Here is a 19,357-nt window from a genome sequence, read left to right as displayed (position 1 = left end):
ATACAGCACAGAAACAGGCCCTTCGGCCCATCGTATCCGTGCTGGCCTTCAAGCACCTATTTATTTTAATCCCATTTTCCAGCACTTGGCCCATAGCCCTGTATGCGTTGGTATTTCAAGTGCTCATCTCTACTTCCTAAATGTTGTGAGGGTTACTGCCCTCAGGCAGTGTGTAAAATATGCAGCATGAAAACCGTTCCTGCGAAGAGTAAGGAATGGAGTGTTTGGCGCTTCAGGGACATCCTATGAGATCGTGATCAGATGGTGGATTGTGCGTAGTGAAGTGGAAGCCAGTTGTGGGGGTTGGGTGTCGTTGGGGGGGTGTGGGGGGCTGGGGTGGTGCGGATAACAGGAGAGGAGGATTTGATGAGGATTTGAGCTGGTATTGGAGTCCCAGCATGGGAAACAACAATAGAAAATGGCAGGTGGATTCAGGTTTGAAGTTTCCAAGAAGTGGTTCTGGGCAGAAACATCACCCCCTATCTTGGAGGATCAGAAGGAGGTCTCTGACATAAAAAAAGCTGCAGTGCTGCTATCAGAGACCCAAGTTTGAAGCACTACATTGTGATGTGTAAAATAAAATTTAATGAGGGATATAATATTATACCATAAAACCTCTTATTTTTCAAATAACTTTTCGAGAAGTTTTTACTTACTTAAACAAAATTGTTTTCACACCTCCAGCATCTGCAATATTTTACTTAAATACTTCCAACACTTTGTTTTACACTTTCTACAAACTCTGCTGTAGAAGATTTTGTTTGGATTCTTTTCAATTATGCGAATTGAGCAGCAATTCTTACAGCCCCAAAATAAACCCTTCTTAAAAGGTAAATAGCAAGTTCCATCATTTGTATACGATGTCTAATTAGGCGTTAATTATGTAAGTGCAGGTATGCACTGAAAATGGAACAGTTCCTTAGGGACGCGCGAAAGACAAGATAACCTGCTGGGGACTTCATTGCTCATTAGTAAGGATGACAGATGATGTTTGTTTTCAGGAAATTGGTTGTAAGTGTTGGGCAGGATGAAGAGAATCCCTTTCACAGTTCCGAGGTGCTTTACAGGAGCATTACGGACAAACAGATATGTAAGGAGGTATTAGGACAGGTGACCAATAGCTCAGTCAAATAGGTAGGTTGAAAGGAGGGTATTAAAGGAAGAGCAGAGATAGAGGTTTGAAGGATTAGTGGTGTGTGTTTGGGGCGGGGGGTGAGTGGGTTGTGGTATCATTGCTTAGGGCCTAGGCAGCTAAAGGCACTGCTGCCAATGGTGGTGCAATTAAAATTGGGGATGTTCATGAGGCCAGAATTGGAGAAATGCAGTCAGGAATTTGGGGCTCAGGTACATTTAATACCTTGCTAAGTAAGATTGCCAGATAGTGTCATGTTTGGGCAGTCATGCCCTGAGGTTACACTCACTATACCGATGGGGATCTGGAAATCACTGTCTGAAAGGTTATTAGAGGCAGAAACACTCATTGTACTTAAAAATCACTTGGATGTACATTTGGGGTGTTGTAACCTAGGGCAAGAGACCAAGAGCTGGAAGGTGGGGTTATGCTGGATCACCTTTTCTTTTACCAGGCCACGGACATGATAAGCCAAATGTCATCCTCCTGTGGTATAAATCTTCCTGTGTTTCCACGTTTCTAACAACTTGTCTTTATATAACGCCTTTAACACAGGGGAGGCAATGGCATAGTGCTACTGTCGCTGGACTAGTAATCCAGAGACCCAGGGTAATGGTCTGGGGACCTGGGTTTGAATCCCAGCATCCTGGAATTTGAATTCAATAAAAATCTGGAATTAAAAGTCTAATGATGACCATGAAACCATTGTCGATTGTTGTAAAAACCCATCTGCTTCACTAATGTCCTTTAGGGAAGGAAATCTGCTGTCCTTACCCAGTCTGGCCTACATGTGACTCTGGACCCACAGCAATGTGGTTGACTCTTAAATGTCCTTGGAACTGGGGCAGTTAGGGATGGGCAATAAATGCTGGCCTAGCCAGTGATGCCCACATCCCATGAATGAATAAAAAAAAATCATAAAATGTCCCAAAGTGCTTCACAAGAGCATTGTAATGCAAAATTTGACACAGAACCGCATGAGACGATGTTAGGGCAGATAGAACCATAGAGAAGTTACAGCACAGAAAGAGGCCATTCAGCCCATCGTGTCTGCGCCGTCTGAAAAAATTTAAAAAATCTAGCTGCCCATTTTAATCCCACTTTCCAGCACCCAGTCCATAGCATTGCAGTTTACAGCACTTCAGGTGCAGATCCAAGTGCCTTTTAAATGAGTTGAGAGTTTGAAGGAGAGTCTTAAGCAAAGTAATAGAGGTAGAGAGGTGTAGGGAGGCAATTCTAGAGCTTCTGGCTCAAGAAGCTGAAGGCACAGCCACCAAAGGTGGAGCAATTATAATTGGAGTTGCTTAAGAGGCCAGAATTAGAGGAGTGCAGGGGGTTTGTGGGGCACTAAGAATCATGTTGAATCTGTCTTCATTCATCCTATGAGGCCATGTCCCAGTAGTGAAAATGTTCTCCTCTGGTGCCGACCTGCTGTATGCATTAACATACAAACATATAAATTAGAGGTAGGCCATTCGACCCCTCGAGCCTCCTCCGCCATTCAATAAGATCATGACTGATGTGATTGTGGCTTCAGTGTCGCTTTCCTTCCTACCCCCTATGCCATTTGACTCCTTTGTCAATCAAGAATCTATCAAACTCAGCCTTAAAAATACTCAATGACCTTGCCTCCACCGCTCTCCCGTGAAGAAAGTTCCGTGGACTCACGATCCTCTGAGAGTAAAAAAAATTATCCTTACATTTGTCTTAAATGAGACAGATTTTTAAACTGTGTCCCCTAGTTTAGTCGCTCCCACAAGGGGAACATGCTTTTAGTATCCAACCTGTGAAGCCCTTTCTATCTGCCCATCTCCTCCTTTGCCACCAATGCACACCATTCGACCCTTAGAAGTTTCCACTCTCTGGAATTCTCTTCTTAAACATCTCCATCTTGCTGCATATCTCCCCGTTTTCAGATCTCTTTAACCAGGCCTTCAGTCACCACTGTAATTCTTGTAACGCCTGGTTGTTGTCCAACTGTGGCATTCTACCTTCTGTTGACAAGAGACTAGTATTTATATCTCAGTAGAACTCATGTGTAAAGTTGCCTGTAACAGAGAAAAGAAAGCAAATTAGGGATTTAAAGCCTGGTCTATATGTAACCCCAGAAATGAGCTATTTGCAATTGAGGTTTATGAGCTTTTCCTGTCATTTTCATTTTCCTACATTGCAACAGTGAATACGGCTCAAGAGTGCTTCATTGGCTGTCAAGTACTTTGGGATGTCCTGAGGTCATGAAAGGTGCTATAGAAATGCTGTTTAAGGCTTGAAAGAAGGTGCAAAAATAAGCAAATCATTATTACTTTGCTGAATGCTACTTTAGATGCTTAATTAAAGCAAGCATTATTGAATACTGTGCTGGAAGACTGTTTAAATGAAAGAGCCGCAGCCTTGAGTGCTGCTCAATCTAAATTAGAGGTTGTTTTTCTTGTAGATGAGTGGGAGTCTATTGCACAAATTGATATTATAAGACTTTTCCAGCTGATTAACTTTGTGTTTCCATCAGCCTTGAGCATAATATACCTCCATATTTATTCATTATTCTGGGGAAATGGGAAGCTTAGAAGAAATGTCAAAGAATAACGGTTATTTTTGACAAGTTGTATAAACTGCAGTGACATTTCCTTTTGGGTCTCTTTGTGTGACTGAAGAAGCCTCAAGTTAAAACAGTTGGCAAGTGTCAGAGCAGAAATTTTTATAAAAGAAAGCCAAAATAGTTTTAACTTGAATCAGTCTGTTCGTTGTTTTTTTTGGTACAGAGGTCTCCATTGATAAGCTACAGAAGAGTTTCAAAGTAGGTAAGGAGCACCCCTATATCTACTGTACAAACATGGCTCAGCTGGTGGCACTCTTGCCTCTGAGTCAGAAGGTTCCTGGTTGAAGTCCGACTCCAGGGCTTGAGTATAAAAATCAAGGCGGACACTCCAGTGCAGTACTGAGGGAGAGTTGTATTGTTGGAGGTACCATCATTTGGATGAGATGTTAAACTCAAGGCCCTTTTTCTGCCTGCTGTGGTGGATGTAAAAGATCCTGTGCTACTCTTTTGAAGAAGAGCAGGAGAGTTTTCCCCAGTGTCCTGACCAATATTTATCTCTTCATCAACATCACAAAAACAAGTTATCTGGTCATTATCACATAACTCTTTGTGGGAGCTTTGCATAAATTGGCTGCCATGCTTCCTACATTACAACAGTGACTACACTTAAAAAAGCAACTCATTTGTTGTAAAGTACTTTGAGATGTCTGGTGGTTGTGAAGAGAGCTAAAAAAATCAATCTTTTTTTTACAGTTTTTCATATGTACACCAGAGAATATACACACTCATTATTTTTTGGAAACTTAAAATCTCATTGTAAGCTCTTCTTCTGCACACAGGTCCACAGTCTCTGTGGTAAGAATATTTCTGCAGATCGGGTTTTCAAAACTTTCTCGATAGCTTAGTTCTTGAAGATTTGGGCTGAGTCCAGCTGACTTGCTTCAAGCCCTTGGCTTTTTCCCGTGTGTCTTTGGCCACCTGAAACAAGGAGTGTATGTGATCTTGCCTATCGAGCACTGCTCTGTCTTAGGGAATCACAATCTTCTTTCGATGATTATCGTGAACAAACATATCAGATATCAAGATCTAAGTCAGATATCCAGATCAAAACTTCTGGTTTAACAACATGGATACCTTGTCGGCTTCCTATGGATTTCCTGAGGGAAGTATTCAGTTATATACTCTAGGGTCCAATAAGGAGCTCCGTTATCACATGATGATGATGCTTTAAGTTTCCATCTATGTAGAAGGTGGCAGCATCTGCAACATGCTATGTGAGCTGATTGATGGTTTTGTCCATTATTTAGTGGAAGGTTTGATCCTTCAGGTTGAATTGTGAGGTCCTCTGCAAGAAATCCATTCTGTATGTTGTTGTTCTCCCAAGTATTAGACCATCAGTCATCAAGGCTGAGGGGTGATGGCCAAGGGGCTTCAGGACGATGATTCAAAACGACTTTCTAGATTTGAGACAGGTTGGTCAAGTCAGCCTGAATTGACATGTCTTTGTTAGTGTGGCGGCTGTACTCTCCCAGAGACTACATATTCACGGCATAGGTGGGGTGGGCAATAAATGCCAGCCTTGCCAATACATGAGTGAAAAAAAGCACCCTGAACTCATGTTATTCTTAGTGGATCCAAGATCAATCTTAACAAGTGTTTTTTTTTGCAGAAGAATTACAATGCACCCAGTTCCTTTGCTGTTGGCTGCAAGGCTGGTTGAACAGTTTATATTTATTTCTACATCAGCAACAGAGAGATCCACTTTTTCAAGGCACTCGGGAATTATCGGCAGACTTACTACATCTCCTTCCGATTGATGGTGACCGATGGAATGAGGAAGATTTAATTTGCCACTGACCCAGATCAACAGAGTACCATGCAAATGTTTTTAGTGTGTTAAAAGGTTGAGAGCTTGCATCTCCATGTCAACTTATTATGTCAGAAGAATTTCCCACTTCAATCCCCAGTAGAGGTTTTCAGGGTGGTAGATAACCTTTTACATTGGAATGAATGTTATGTACCAAAAATGCAAGGGGAGGTAGTGAAGTGCCCTGTATCCTTAAGGTAGTGCTGGCCAAAATAAATTGGGAAAACAATGTTTTCTTTTGTGTTCAGTTTGTTATGACACAGTCGATGGTAAGTGCGAGTTGTTCAAATCCCAAAGGGAAACTTGAAACCACTGCCACAACTTATTTTGCAGTTTGTATAAATTTTGAGATGCATGCCTTGAATTCAGTAGGAATACGACCACCAAGTCTTATAGGTTTTTTACAAAACTAGATTAAATATTTATTAATAAGAGAAATGATTTTAAACACACACATAGATCTACAAATTACTACTATAATAACGTCTAAATCCCCTACTTAATCTGACTCCCAGTTACACTTTTGTTAAGGCAACAGTAGGACACACACAATTTAAAAGACCCAGGCAAGGTGACACACAATACCCTAAACCAGTCGAATTCAAAGTGAGTTTTCTTAATTTGTTTTTTGAAAACAGCAGCTTGAGGCATAGATACTGAAGGCTTTTTCACACTTATTAGATCTTAAAAATGCCTACCCGTACACACAACCTTCACTCCTTTATACATACTTTCCCCTTTGAATGCAAATTCCCATTGTTTCACTTTATCTTTCTGATAATAAAAATCTCTCATAGCACTAAGTTTTATCAGTGATCTTTGGGGAAAAATTAACACACTGTTTCTAAACTTCACCTGGCTAGGTGACACATTTCACCCCTCCTTTGAAAACAATCTAGTTTGGCTTATTTAAAAATGCAAATGTCCTTTTACACCTTACATTCTAAACTTCCCCCATGTTTACATCAAAGCCTTTAGCCCAGCTGCCTTTAATCCAATTAAGTCACAAACACGCATACACATACACACACACACACACACATATATATAGACACAGATTTTACAATAAATTCCAATAACATTATTATATCTTCCTGACAAGGTTTAGTCCAAACTTGTGGAATAAGTCAGTGCAATGTATAGAATGCCTGATGGTAAGTTCATGTGTGATAGTATTCACTTGGAAGACGAGCGTGTGCAATTATTCTCATTAACAGAGCTTGTGAATGACTCATCCAGTTTTACTCAAGGGGCAGAGCCTAAATTTGATAACATTTGTTCTACTAGATTCTAACATGAAGTACAACATATCCAGGGGCAGAATTAATATTTTAAGAGAATGTGGTGTTGCTGTTTAAAAAATGTACAGCCCTGAGAATGTCATATGTTTCTCTATAGTTTCTGTGAAGGTTTGTGTGACATCAGGTGCTCAACCCCTTGCTGACCCCAGAGTAGGTACAACAATCAAGAGGAAAGCCAATGGTTTTTGCACCTGTGCCCTGAGCTGCTCATTGAAAATGAATCAGCTCAGGAGGCCATTTGTCCCATTGTGCCTGTTCCTGTTTAAGCCTTTCTGTCTGCTGGCACTAAGTGTTCTACATGAAGTGAATCTCAAATCCCAGTGGCTTTGAAAGTACAGTGCAAAACTGCTTCAATTTCACATGAAAGCGGCGATCTCGCATAGAAAAACTAGAGAAAGACTCAGATGGGAAATGGAAGAATATCAGCGGTTATAAAGCAGTAGTTATGGGGAAGTTTTATTCTGTATCTAACTTTGTTGGACAGAGTAATGGGACTTTAATTTTGTATCTACCTAGGTGGGCTCATTTTTGACAATGAGACCAGGTTACATGCCCCACAGCTGTAGTCAGAGTTTGAAGTGCACACTTTACTGCTGTACATTGCTGCTGAAGGCTCTACTGTCTCAATCCTTATGCAATGTGTAAGACAAATTGAAGTTGATACACTTAGCTGTGGAAACATTATTTTTACTGTTAAAACAACATTTCACTTGTTTATAATTATAACTAATTTGGTAGCAGAAATCTGAATCATTGGTTCATCTTAATGTTGGGCTGGGCTCCAGAAATCGAGCTGCACTCAACCCTGGGGATTCTAGGAGTGACATACAGGGGGAGACATTTAAAAGTGGTAATAAAGTGGCTACAATAATAAGGACGTGTGACTGGTCTATGGGATACGTTTTGTGTTGTTCATAATGGTTGCTAATCTGGAACCACTTAAAGACAGGTAATCGCACTATGCACAGGACTGTAGCTATAGCCTGTGTTGTATATGAAATATGATTCTTAACGGACTTTCTTCAACAATAGATATTTGACAATCTTGCTTTAGCTACAAAAATGCAGCATGATATACAAGCCGTGTCAGAACGCACCATGTCATACCATCAGTAAGATGACAACATCTCTTCCCTGTCACCAAATAAAACAAAATCCCCAATGCTTGTGTGGCAGGAAGGGGAGTTTCTGCCTTTTCATTCAATAACTAAGTCAAAACTCACCGAGTTTTGAAACAGAAGCTAGCTGAGATAGGCTGTCTGCTGGTACTGGGTATAGTTGATTTGTTTGGAAATGCATTAAGATGAAGGTATATTGTTCTAGGTCAGGGGTCCGCAGCCTTCATAACAAGGAGAGCCATTTTATAAAATGTATCAAAAGTGCAATATCTTCAGGGCCGTATTGCTGTTATATAAATGGCAATAACATTGAAAAAGAAGACAGGTGCATTTATGGATTCTTTTGCAATACCTTTTTGATTGCCTTGTTCTTCAGCCCATCCACAGCTTTCTTTTCAGCATTTCCAATCAGATACTTCCTGGCAAAGGTAGTTTCTGGGCGATACATACGCCATTAACATGATGGCACATGATGCCATTTTGCTTGGCAAAACTGTGCAACTGAAAACTTTTATGACTTTTGATCCAAGCAAGTTTTCCATAGAATTTCATATTTTTATCAATAAACACTTCATAAGCTTAAGCTGTCACCTGTCACAATGTCCATCACCAAGGAGATTTTCAGATGTCCGATACTCTTTACAAATTAGAAACACATTGAAAAAACAATTTTCTAAAGATCGATAATGAGAAAAAAAGGGGCTTGAATCGATTAAGGATCAGTGTGAGTTCTTAATGAGCCACAGGTTGCCGATCCCTGTTCCAGCTACAAATTGGTTTGTGCATGGTTGGGACATGAACAAGTGTAGGAAACCAGACAACATGTGAGCATGTGCATGCATTTCAAGCTGTTCAGAGAAGGTTTAAGAGGCTAATACCTGGAATGGGCGGGTTGTCTTATGAGAAAAGGTGGGACAGGTTAGGCTTATAGCCACTGACGTTTAGAAGAGTAAGAGGTGACTTGGTTGAAACCTTTAAGATCCTGAGGGGTCTTGACAGGGTGGATGTGGAGTGGATGTTTCCTCTTGTAGGAGAATCTAGAACCAGGGGACTGTTTCAAAATAAGGGATCACTCATTTAAGACAGAGATGAGGAGAAACTTTTTCTCTCAGAGGGTCGTGAGTCTTTGGAACTATCTTTCTCAAAAGGCAGTGGAAGCAGAGTCTTTGAGTATTTTTAAGGCAGAGGTAGATTGATAAGCAAAGGGGTGAAAGGTTATAGGGGGTAGGCGGGAATGTGGAATTGGCATTCCAATCAGATCAGGCATATCTGCTCCAGCATTCAATAAGATTTGATTGTAATGTCAATTCCACATTCCCACCTACCCCCTATAGCCTTTCACCCTCTCGGCAATTAAGGATAGGCAATAAATGCTGGCCTAGCCAGTGACGCCCACACCCCATGAACGAATATAAAAAAAATTCAACCAATTCCTGGGAAGAAGGGGTTCCTCTGATGAGGAAAACCACACTTGGGAGTGAACAAGAACACAAGAATTAGGAGCAGGAGTAGGCCATTCGGCCCCTCGAGCCTGCTCTACCATTCGGTAAGATCGTGGCTGATCTGACTGTGGCCTCAACTCCGCTTTGCTGTTTGCCCCCTATTACTCTTGACTCTCTTGCTGATCAAAAATCCAACTCAGCCTTGAATCTATTCAATGACCCAATCTCCACTGCTCTCAGGGGAAGAGAATTCCACATACTAACGACTCTTTAAGAGAAAAAAATTCTCAGTTTTATATGGGAGAGCCCTAATTTTCAAACTGTCCCCTGGTTCTCTAGACTCCCCCAGGGGAAGCATCCACTCTGTCAAGTCCCCGCAAAATGTTTCAATAACCTCTCCTGCTTCTAAACTCCAGTGCCCAATTGCCTGCACAACCTTTTCTCATCAGAGCCTCTTTGCAGGAATTGGTTGAGTTCATTCATTCATGGGATGTGGGTATCGCTGGCTAGGCCAGCATTTATTGCATTTAAGAGTCAACCACTTGTAGGCCAGGACAGCAGATTTCCTTCCCTAAAGGACATTGGGGATTTTACAACAATGGTTTCATGGTCATCATCAGACTTTTAATTCCAGATTTTTATGGAATTCAAATTTCACCATCTGCTGTGGTGGGTTTCAAACCCAGGTCCCCCTGGGTCTCTGGAATATTAATCCAATGACAATACCATTATGCTACTGCCTCCCCAGTGGGCAAGCACTGACTGAGAAGAGCTGGAGCTGAGTGAGAGAGAGGCGGTAAGCAGGGATCCGAACTTTGTCTCAGGTGCTCGGTGGTTGGCTCAGCCCAGCTTCAGCCATCGCTTGTTATTCAGCATTTCATTCGCTGCTGGCTAGGCATGTTGTTCCGTAGAATGTTTGTCCTGTGCTGTGTATTTTCTCTGTATGTCTGCGTCTGCTGACCTATGGTAATGATAAGGAGGATACCACCGGCACTTACCAGGTAGTAAAGGCTTGATATTGGAGACAGTACAGCGAAGGTTCACTAAATTGGTCCCTGGGATGAGGGGGTTTTCTTATGATAGGCTGAGCAAATTGGATTTATATTCTCTGGAGTTTAGAAGGATGTGAGGTAATCTCATTGAAATCTACAAAATTCTGAAGGGGCTTGCTTGGGGCTGGACGCAGAAAGATTGTTTCCATTGGCTGGGAAGTCTAAAACACTCAGGCACAGTTTCAGGATAAGGGCCCAAATATTTAGGATTGAAATGAGGAGAAATTTCTTCACTCAAAAGGTTGTGAATATTTGATATTCTCTACCCCAGAGGGTTGTGGATGCTCCATCGTTGAATACATTTAAGGCTGGTATTAGCAAATTTTTGGGGTCTCGGAATTAAAGGATATGGGGAGACTTGTGAGGAAAGTCCACACAACAGACTTGAGGAAAGTTATAGGTCATGGAATAAAAGGGATAGTAACAACATGGATACAAAATTGACTGAGGGATAGGAAACAGAGTTATGGTTAATGGGTATTTTTCGGGCTGGGAGAAGGTTTGTCGTGGAGTACCCTAGGGGTCAATATTGGGACCCTTGCTTTTCCTGATATATATAAGTGATCTAGATCTTGGTGTGCAGGGGACAATTTCAAAGCTTGCGGATGACATAAAACTTGGGAGAATTGTAAACTGTGAGGAGGAGAGTGTAGAACTTCAAAGGGACATTGACACATTGGTGGAGTGGGCAGCTAGGTGACAGATGAAGTTCAATGCGGAGAAGTGTGAGGTGATACACTTTGGTACAAAGAACATGGAGCGACAGTATAAAATAAAGGATATTATTCTAATGGATGTGCAGGCGCAGAGACACCTGGGTGCATATGATCATAAGTTATTAAAGATGGCAGGGCAGGTAGAGAGCTGTTTCTAAAGCAAACAGTATTCAAGGCTCATTAATAGGGGCATAGAGTATAAGAGCAGGAAGGCTTTGGTGAACTTATATAAGACACTGGCTAGACCTCAGCTGGAGTATTGTGTACAGTTCTGGACACCACACTATAGGAATGATGTGAATGCATTGGAGAGAGTGCAGAAGAGGTTTATGAGAATGGTTACAGGGATGAGACACTTCAGTTATGAGGAAAGATTGGAAAAGTTGAGACTGGTTTCCTTGGAGTGGAGAAGGCTAAGTAGAAGTTTTCAAAATCATGAGGGACCTGGACAGAGTACATAGGGAGAAACTGTTCCCGCTCATAAATGGATCGAGAACCAGAAGGCACAGTTTTAAAGTGTTTTGCAAAAGAAGCAAATGCGAGGTGAGAAAAAGCATTTTTCTCACAGTGAGTAGTTAGGGTTTGGAATGCACTTCCTGGAAGTGTGGTGGAGGCAGGTTCAATTGAGGCATTCAAGAAGGCATTGGATGGTTATTTAAATAGAAGGGGTACGGGGAAAAGGCGGGAGCTTGGCACTTAGTTAAAATGCTCAGAGAGATGGTGCAGACATGATGGGCCGAATGGCCTCCTTCTACACTGTAACAATTCTATGATTCTGTGGGAGTAGGTGGGAAAATGAGTTGAAGCCCAAGATGAGCCATGATCGTATTGAATGGTGGAGCAGGCGCGATGGGCTGTGTGGCCTCCTCCTGCTCTTATTTCTTGTGTCCTTGACTGAGGCAGGATTTTTGCACAAGCTGTTTGTTAAAACCAGTCTTTGCAGGCCAGAGCTTTGGATTTTCATTGAGTTGAAATTAGTTCCCTAAAGTCTATTGGATCTTCAATCACTTTGAGATAACAATTTAAAGACTCCCAGTTTTACATATCACGCGCAGCGGTACATTTTCACTGTTAGCTGACTTCAATAATTGGGTGTCTCATTGTATTTTCAACTCTGGCTGGACATATTCTGGGAGGTGTCATCACGTGACCTCCTATCTTCAACTAACCCTCCCTCAGACTCCTGCTATTGGTCTCCCAACATGTCAATCATCATGTAGCCCCAGGGCTTTTCAACGTGTCCCAGTTTTCCACTTTTGAAAATCTGGTCACTCTAGATTTGGACCAAATAGGATACCTGTAATTTTTAGTCCTGGCTGGAATCCACACTCTGGACTAGCTGGAAATCACATGGCTCACATATAGCATTGCACATCATGTCGGTCTGTTAGATGACAAGTCTGTCTGTATCGGTAAGCTGATTTTAACTAAAGGTATTGTGGAAAAGAGCGGTAGTGGGTTGTCCATCCATTCACACTGCCTGAATTTCCTTTGCATTGAAGTTAGTGGAAAAGGAAATCAAGCTGTGTGTGTACCGTATGATCGTCACTCATTTTTGCTAGAACCAAAAGTTAACACCCTGTATTTTATCAAAGTAATCAACAGTTCACCATCAATTCTGAGGCTGAATCAGCCTGTTTGCAACCTCGGTGTCGTATCTGACCCCGAAATGAGCTTCCAACCACATACCCAAGCCATCACTAAGACCACATATTTCCACCTCTGTAACAGCCCCCAACTCCGCCCCTGTCTCAGCCAATCTGTTGCTGAAAACCACATCACATCTTTCTTACCTTCAGACTTGACTATTCAAATGCACTCCTGGCCCGGCCTCACACCTTCTTATCTTCAATGAACTTGAGATCACCCAAAACTCTGCTGCCTGTGTCTTAGCTCGCATCATGCCTGTTTCATATATCACCCCAGTGCTCGTTGAACTAACATGGCTCCCAGTTAAGTAACATCTCTACTTCAAATATAAAAGCAAAATGCTGAGGATGCTGGAAATCTGAAACAAAAGCAAAAAATGCTGGAAAAACTCAGCAGATCCGACAGCATCTGTGGAGAGAGAAACAGAAATAACATTTTGAGTCCGTATGACCCTTCTTCAGGGCTAAAGAGAAGTAGAAATGTGATGAAATTTATACTGTTTAAGTGGGGTGAAGCAGGTGGAGCTGGAGAGAAGACCAGTGATAGGTGGAGGCAAAGGAGAGATTGACAAAGATGTCATGAATAAAAGGACAAAAGAGGGTGTTAATGGTAGGGGTAAGGGCTAAAAAAGGTGCTGATAGTGTCAAAGGTAAGAAAGCAGAATGTGATAATAGCAGAACAAGGGGAAGTACTCTGAAAAGAACATGAGCAAGTAACAGATGGCCCTTGTGGGGGTGGGCTGGTGGGGGAAAAGGATCGGACATTGGATAAAAAGGGGATAAAACAATGAATGAGTGAATAAAAATAAAATAAAAATAGGTGGATAAAAAAAATGAATTTTGAAAAAAGGGATAAAGGAAAGGGGTAAAGATAGAAGAGAGAGCTCATGATCTGAAGTTGTTGAACTCGATGTTAAGTCCGGAAGGCTGTTAACTGCCTAGTCGGATGATGAGGTGCTGTTCCTCCAGTTTTCGTTGGGCTTCACTGGAACATTGCAGCAGGCCAAGGACGGACATGAGAGCAGGATGGTGTGTTGAAATGGCAAGTGACAGGAAGGTCTGGGTCATGCTTGCGGACAGACTGGAGGTGTTCCATAAAGCAGTCATATTCCCTAGCTTGTTTTCAAATGCCTGCAGGACCTCACCCCTCCCTATCTCTGTAATCTCTTCCAGCACCCCCTACTCTCTGAGATCCCTGCGCTCAGCTAACTCTTGACCATCCCAGATTTCAATTGCTCCATCATTGGTGGCTGCGCCTCCACTTGCTTAGGCCCTAAGCACTGGAATTCCCACCTTAAACCCCTCCACCTTTCTATCTCACTTGTTGCCTTTAATACACTCCTCAAAACCTACCCCTTTGACCAAGCTTTTGCCATATCTGTCCCTCATAATTCCTGATTTGACTCGGTGTCATTATGAATCTGTGAAACACCTTGGGATGTTTTTTTATGTAAAAGACACTATATAAGTTGTTATTCCAAAAAAAAAGGTATAGTAACCCTTGTAGATTGAATGTTTAGTTCCTAGGAGATTAGATATGTAAAAACTGCTTGGATGCAAATAAAATGAAAAAAGTTTTGAGGAAATAGACCAAAATGTAACACTTTCTTTATGAAGGAGCTACTGTGACGAAGGTGTATTTTTCCACTATAAGATCAGACAATTGTGGGACAGTGGAACTACTAATATGCACTTAAGCCTGACCTTGTCTGCAATGAAGATATATTTGATGGATTTCAGTAGTCTTGGTTGATTATCGTAATGTATAATTGATGACATATTGAATACTTTACTTTGGGCTCAATATTCAGCTAAAGGCTCCCACTGACGATGCCCATTTTTGCATTGAGAAAAAGATCGGTCTTCTAAATGACAGAATGAATCTGGCAAGTCTCCTTTGATTTTGCTGCTGTCATGGCAGCCGATCAGGAACCAGTGGCTCTCACGCTCCATTAAACCCAACATCAGAGCTGCTGGAGAACCCCTGCTCAAGTGCGCACTCCTGTCAGCTTCAGAACTCCTGACTTGGCCAGACAAAAAATCTCCCCTGGCGTCTGGCCTCATTGTTCAAGCACATGCTGAAAAATATTCCTGGCCATTTAACCCCTGGATTCTTGGAAGCTGGCAAGAGGCTCCCTTTGAGAAGTGGGTGTGTGAGTCTTAAAGCTTATCTCAAGTGGTGTTGAATTGTCATGTCCCACCTCCCCAGCGCTGAAATGGCTGGTCGTTTTTCTGAAGGAAGAAACCTAATTATTTTGGATCTCCCAAAAAAATGGGAGGGTGCACAAAATATATTGTGGAGCTTGGTTGTGTCGGGTAAGGGGAGGGAACTAGGCTTTGAAAATGGAAGAACTCACTGGCACCTTTGCATTATTCTCCCTATCAGTAATACAGTTTCATTTTATTTTAAGCCTCAATGTGTCATTCCTAACAAGCATCCCATCTGTGAAGTCATTTCAGCTACCTCTTTTGAGACTGACAGCTTAATTCTCTCGGTAATTACTGATGAACAAAGGAGTGTTTGCTAGAAATCTCATTGCAGTATGGGATTCATTACCGGCAGTGGTAGTGACTTTATGAGCACAACATAGTGGCAGTCAATCTCTTCAAGTAATGCAAGCATTCACTGTGCAGTGCAGTGATGCATTTACATTGGAATTATTTTGTGCATCACTGGCAGTAATTAAAAATATTCACTGCTGCTCACCTATTAAATAGAGAATCCTTAAAACAACATAAGAAATAGGAACAGAGGTAGGCCATTTGGTCCCTCACGCCTACTCCAGCAGTCAATAAGATCAGGGTTGATCTGATTGTGGCCTTAAGTCGACCCCCCCCCCCCCCCCCCCCCCCCCCCCCCCCCCCACCCTCCACCACCACCACCACCACCACCACCACCCCACCAGAACCCTTGACTCCCTCGCCAATCAAAACTCTGTCTAACTCAGCCTTGAATATATTCAGTGACCTGGCCTCCACTGCTCACTGAGAATTCCAAAGATTAATGACCCTCTGAGAGAGGAAATTCTTTCTCCTCTCCATCGTAAATGGGAAACCCCTTGTTTTGAAACAGTACCCGCTTGTTCTGGATTCCTCCACGAGGGGAAACATTCTCTCAGTATCTACCATGTCAAGCCTCCTCAGGATCGTACATATTTCGATAAGATCACCTCTCATTCTTCTAAATTCCATGAGTATTGGCCAAACCTGCTCAACCTTTCCTCATAAGACAACCCGTTCATCTCCGGAATCAACCTAGTGAACCTTCTCTGAACTGTTTCCAATGCAAGTATATCCCTTCTTAAATAAGAAGACCAAAACTATACACTGTACTCTAGGTGTGGTCTCACCAATGTCCAGTTGTAGCAAGGCCTCCCTACTGTTATACTTAATTTCCCTTGCAAAAAAGGCTCAAAGGACTGCCATCAGCCTGCGTTGCATTGTACACTGAAATGCCAATCTAACGATGAGCACAAGATGGCAAACTTTCTGAAATATTTGCCTAGTTCCCAAGTCCCTAGTCACAAAGGGTAAGTAGCATGTCCTCTCCAGACAGAGAATAAAACAAAGTAACATGAATGACTTGAGATGGAAATCCAAGACAAGGGTAAGAGGTCTGAAATCATTGGGGAATGCATGATATTTATTGTAGAGTGCTGAAGGAGACAGGGAGGGGTTTTGTGAGGCATGGGACTCATTATAAAGGAGTTACTGGATACCTGGACGGTACTGGTAGATTGGTAGGTATTGTCTTATGAGGAAAGATTGAGCAGGCTGGGCCTATACTCATTGGAGTTTAGAAGAACAAGAGGTGATCTTATTAACTCTGAAGGGGCTTGACAGGGTAGACACAGAAGATGGGGAATCTAGAACTAGGGGTCACAGTTTCAAAATAAAGGGTCTCCCATTTAAGACGGAGATGAGGAGAAATTTCCTCTCTGAGGGTCATTAGCATTTGGAATTCTCTGCCCCAGGGAGCAGTGGAAACTGGGCCATTGAATATATACTCAAGGCTGAGTTTGACAGATTCTTGATCGACAAGGGAGTCAAGGGTTATATGGGGGGTGAGGGCGAGCAGGCAGAAAAGTGGAATTAAGGCCGCAATCAGATCAGCCATGATCTTATTGATTGGCAAAGCAGACTCGAGGGGCTGAATGGCCTACTCCTGCTCCTATCTCTTCTGTTCATAAATAGTCAAATGGGGTGCCTATGTTTGAGAAGGGAGATAAAACAGGAACCATGGACCCATCAGTTTCATGACTATTCTACGCAATATATGGGGCGTGAGTACACTTGAGGAGAATCTGTATAACAGTAATCTGCTGAACGGTAACAGATCGTGGAGCAAAAGATCATGCTTGACCCCTTGCACAGGTGAACTGTGGAAAGCACTAGAATCTACTGCAGGCATTGGCAGCCCTTTTTTTTAAACCTGAAGAGCCTCTTTTTAAAAAGAAATTGCCTTTCTGCAAGTTGAAAATTCGACATTTCTAAACCAAGTACTTAGCAAACTGCCAAGTGTCTCCAGTAAAATGCATAATTTACATAGATAATAAACAAAACTCATGTTTTTAATTTAGGTATCAACAGGAAAAAAAAACTCAAACCCTGAATTGTCACCATTTTTGACTACAATTTTGTAGGTAAAGTCACCTTTAAAACAAACTTTTATTTAAAATTAATTAGTTATAATTAATCAATAGCAGAAAAATTGCATGAATTCTTAATTAATTAATCATTAATTTTCAGCTTTGATTCTTTTGATTAAAAAAAATAGCTACTAAGAGCCCTTTCCGAATAACTTATCGTCTGGGCTGTATTAGAAACAATATTGATTGCAATCACAAAACCTGTTTTTGGAATCAAAGGCATTGTCTATAACCGTGGACCGCTCAAACCGATTTATTTGGAGCACAATGACGTGTTTCATTAAAATTCTTACTTGAAACACTAAAGTGCAGCATAATGATTCGCCTTTAAGCTCTGCATTAAAAACATGGCTCTTATTTTTCTCAACATAATTTTTTTTTGGCTTTTCTCATGTTAATGCGATCCAACTGGAAAAGGTTAGGAGCTGCTAATGAGATGTTAAAGAGCCGCTTGTGGCTCCGGAGCCACAGGTTGCAGCCCTCTGATTTAGTGTACCAAGATCCCCAAAAAGGCATTCGTGAAAGGTCATCTGTCAAACCCAAAGCAGTGGAGCTTCATAGAAAGTGCTCGGAAGAGATTGGTTGGAAGGCAGAATGCAGCAAAGGTTTATTGGGTAGGATTGGAGTGTGGGGAGGGGGGCTGCTGGTGGCTGGCTGTATGGAACTGGGTTAATCCAGAACTATAGAGCCCAGATTTTAATGTAGCACAGGGTTGAAACTTAATTGCAGGCCCAGGAAACAGGCCTGGGGTATTATAACTCCCAGCCATGCATAGAACCTCACAGATGGGTTTCCTACCGGATTTGCTGACGATGCAGGAAACCTGCCCACTTCCTGAGTCAAACTTTCGGAGGGTCAGCCGAAGGCCTACTTAAACCTGAATGTACCCTGTAACATGTGGTTGCATGTCCGTAATCTTTTTTATAGACTAATGGGGGAAGAAACTGGATTAACATGAGATACAGACAGGCTTTCTGATGCCTCCCTGGAAGTGCTTTTGGAAGAGCTTAAGGCAAGGAGGGAGGTTATCTTTCCAACCAGTGGGAAGAGAATCCTTACGTACCATGATAGAGGTATTCACGGGATTGTCAACTCCAAGAACGTCACCTTGGAAATCAGTAAAACTTGGAAATGAAGGGTGCCAGTAAAGCTTGTCCAAATTAGTCTTGTCTTAAAATGGAATCCAGTATTACTGGTGCCAGTACTACTGAGTTTTATTGGGTTTTGAAAATTTTTAACTTTTTTGGATGCAGTGTAGAAAGTGCTTCAATGACCTCACAAGAGTGAGCATAGCTCTTCCTTTCTCCCTCCTTTTCACCAATGCATGGTACAGTCTTCCCCAATACCCCTCTTCCCCAGCACTCTCAACAATTTCCTTCCCCCTGATTTCTGATTAAATGTTTCAAATCAGGAATGTGTGATGGGAAGACATTGGCGTAGAGGCAATGTCACTAGACTAGTAACCCAGAATAATGCTGTGGGGGCATGGTTCGAATCCCATCACAGCAGTTGGTGGAATTTGAATTTAGTTGATAAACCTGGAATATAAAGCCCACATCCCATGAAAGAAAAAAATGTAAAGATCTGGAGCTGCTGAGGATGAGGAAGGTAGCATTGTTAGCAACAAGAAGCACACTGACTGACAAGTGAAGAGAATGGGGAAATTTCGCTTGACTGTCGTAAAAGGACCAAGGATCGAGTGAGTGCTGTTACCCTGTGTCGACCTTGCCCCATTCCATCACCGCTCCCCCAGCCCCACCACCACCCAAGGCAGCTACAGTGCTACCCTGCAATGCTGCCACATCCCGATAGCTCTCAATAATTCCAAACCTTGTCCCCCAATGCTTCCAAGCCCCATCTTCAGTCCCACTGTACCCTCCCCAGGCCTCATCGCT

General features: G+C 42.2%; 1 protein-coding gene across 3 annotated transcripts in view; it reads left to right on the top strand.

The window, feature by feature from the left end:
- dtd1 (D-aminoacyl-tRNA deacylase 1) overlaps positions 1–19,357 on the top strand; it is a 207,290-nt gene that overhangs the window by 105,457 nt on the left and 82,476 nt on the right. The window contains exon 5 of one of the 3 annotated variants that reach the window (XM_041207259.1): positions 5,338–5,793. The exons of the other annotated variants lie outside the window; for them this stretch is intronic. Coding sequence (XP_041063193.1) covers positions 5,338–5,388 — 51 coding nt within the window. The 3' untranslated portion in view covers positions 5,389–5,793. Of the gene's footprint in view, positions 1–5,337; positions 5,794–19,357 lie in introns of those variants that run through there. 3 annotated transcript variants of the gene reach the window in all.

This window comes from Carcharodon carcharias, chromosome 2 (genome assembly GCF_017639515.1).
Source record: "Carcharodon carcharias isolate sCarCar2 chromosome 2, sCarCar2.pri, whole genome shotgun sequence".
Lineage (NCBI taxonomy): Eukaryota > Metazoa > Chordata > Chondrichthyes > Lamniformes > Lamnidae > Carcharodon > Carcharodon carcharias.
This window is presented reverse-complemented; position numbering and strand designations above follow the sequence as displayed.